The sequence below is a fragment of the Atta cephalotes genome, assembly GCF_000143395.1.
Source record: "Atta cephalotes unplaced genomic scaffold scaffold00010, whole genome shotgun sequence".
NCBI lineage: Eukaryota > Metazoa > Arthropoda > Insecta > Hymenoptera > Formicidae > Atta > Atta cephalotes.
In genome coordinates, this window is record NW_012130074.1 from 3,919,987 (window position 1) to 3,922,730 (window position 2,744).

General features: G+C 37.9%; 1 protein-coding gene across 1 annotated transcript in view; it reads left to right on the forward strand.

Moving 5' to 3' along the window:
* The first annotated feature begins 1,149 nt into the window (after window positions 1-1,149).
* The window catches only part of LOC105627754 (uncharacterized protein CG5902-like), a 2,492-nt gene continuing 897 nt past the window's right edge, over window positions 1,150-2,744 (forward strand). The window contains exons 1-2 of the mRNA XM_012209034.1: window positions 1,150-1,559; window positions 2,472-2,582. Coding sequence (XP_012064424.1) covers window positions 1,150-1,559; window positions 2,472-2,582 — 521 coding nt within the window. The remainder of the gene's footprint in view (window positions 1,560-2,471; window positions 2,583-2,744) is intronic.

Sequence of the window (2,744 nt, forward strand, 5' to 3'; positions counted from 1 at the left end):
TATATATATATATATATATATATATATATATACATATACGTATTCTATATTATTAGAAACAAATAATTAACCATGACCGGCCCGACCCACCATCCACCGCTACTCGCTAATCCCGCGCCCGTCAACAACAAAATGTTTGTCACTTGTTATTCAACGTTCACTGCAGAGAATCACAGTCGCCTTTTGTGCTTTATGCTCTTTGCGCGTTTTGTTTCGCATTATATATACTATTAGTGGTCTTCGGTCCAAATAATGCAGGATGCATACTTTTTGAATCAGGTAATCGATTTATTATTACATAGCGAAGTAAGAAAATTAATTATATAATGCTCGACGCTTGCTTTCCCAAGAAAATAGGTTATATATATTTTCCACATTTTACAAACTTATATTTTTAGCCAAATCTCTAAAAGATCAAAATGTCCGCGATTTTTCCACATGAAATCTTCTGAAATCAGAAATATGTCTGAAATATATTTGCAACCTTTGTGCAATATACAAAATGGTTTCAAATGTATGTCTAAAATCTTTCTGAAAGCCTTTCAGAAAGATTTTAGACATATTTTTATTGCACAAAGGTTGATTTCATATGGAAGAATCGCGGACATTTTGATCTTTTAGAGATTTTTCAGAGATCTTGCAGAAATATTTCGCAACATTTCTGAAATGTTTCTATGCTGTATGAATTATGTATATTTATATATATTTATACATATTCATGCATGAAAAATTTTTTACTGGATATTTTTATTCTCTTTCAAATAAAATTATATCACATTTCAGACTCGTCATCTTCTCCCCCCCTCCCTTCCCTTCCTCCTCTCTTCTCAATATCAGCAATTTTTCTGAAATTCTTGAACTCAAATTTTCGCTATTCCAATTTCCACATAAAAAATTCGCATGTTTAATAAGAACGAATGAATTGGTACAATATATAATATTACTTATTATATTACAAAATTAAAAATCATGGATATCTCTCTGATAGGAAATTTAAAACGGCGCAGAGGACGCCACCATCCACTGATTTCGTTCGCGCATGATCCTCAGAGCAACCCGGGCAAGTGACGAGGCGTGCAGCGGTAACAGTGTGTGGCGGGGATAACTACTAATTATCAATGGCGCGATGACGCGAACGCCGCACTACAAATGGCGGGTAATGAAACAGCTGTTCACGCTACCGTCAGCTCGACATCTAGCGGAGCGCGGGCGCGATCCGGCACGCGTCGGCGACGACGTCGACGTTGGATACGATACGACGAGGAAGATCGTAGACGAGGTGTTAGAAGAAGGGCGGCGGTGCCCGCTGGTGGCCTCTCCAAGAGGAACATGGCTGCTGGTTGCTGCGGCGCGAAGAAGCAGAGGCTGGGCGGTGGTGGTGGCGCGGCGCCGAGCCTGTCGCCGTGCGACGGTACCGCCATACGGCACGGTATTCCTCAATCAAGGAAACCCGCGACGATCGCCCAACCAGAGATGGGCTTTTTTTGCTTCGACGTGCTCTATTGCCAGCTGCACCAGCTGGACCCGCCGAAGACGCCCAACTTCAGCAACGAAGCGTTGTGAGTAGTTTTACGATACCCTCTGTTTTTCTCTCTTTCTCTCCTCTCCCCCCCCCTCCCTCTCTCTCTCTTTCTCTCTCTTTTTCTCCTCCACATTCGTCTGTCCATCTATCCGTCTCACTCGAGCGTCGCGTCAGCTGTTGTCTTTTCACTTGTCTCGGATGACAGGTCGTTTCTGTCACGCGAAGCTTGATCGAAACCGCGGCGATATTTTTATAACATTGAATTCTGATATTACAGAGGTATACAGAAAAAATATAATATATTCTACCAATTGTTATGTTTGATTCTTATCTTTACATTTAATTTGCGTGTTATGAATTTCGAATTCCGAATCGATGATCTTTGATCTTAATTTCTGCCGATCTAGAAATTTATCTGTAAAATCAGCTAGGCTGCATTGTTGATGCATTGTTTGATCCTCGCGTGTGCGGATTATCTGTCGGCGCGCGATGCATGCATTATCGCGGCGTGCTTCGATTTACCCCATTGTACAGTGCTATGCCAACTATGTAGGCCACCTAAGGACGCTACGTTTGTTGCTACGGCATATTTGGAGAAACATTATTGATGAAAATCGCTTTTGTCTATCTAAATATTCTCACATTATATATATTATTTTCCTCGGAAAAATTTATAGCGAAAGATAATAAAAATTGTTTTTATATCGTTGCTTTTGTATTATATTTATTTTTATTGTACGTCGTGAAAGAATCTCATATTTATTTATTTTGTATTATACTTGTACAAGACTGAAATCTTACTAAATAGAAAAGGATTGATGTACTCTGGCTCATTTTGCTCTGGCACATTTTGCTTTCCTCTTTCTATTCCTGATGGTTCGCTGTCTGATAAAAATAAGAAAAAAATGTATCTGAACTTGAGATTTTTAATACAGATACGTCTTTTCAGCCCTTTATTTGTGACATGGACAATAGGAAAAGATATGAGATTACGAGGTTGTATTGGTACTTTTAATGCGATGCACTTACATGCTGGGCTACGCGAGTACGCTACAACTAGGTGAGACAAGGTTTCTCACCTTAAAAGACAGAATAATACATAATCACAAATATATAAGTTATTTATAAATATATATTATAATTAATATATTATATATATAAAATTAATTATATATATATATTAATATATATTAATAAACTTTATATATATATATATATATAT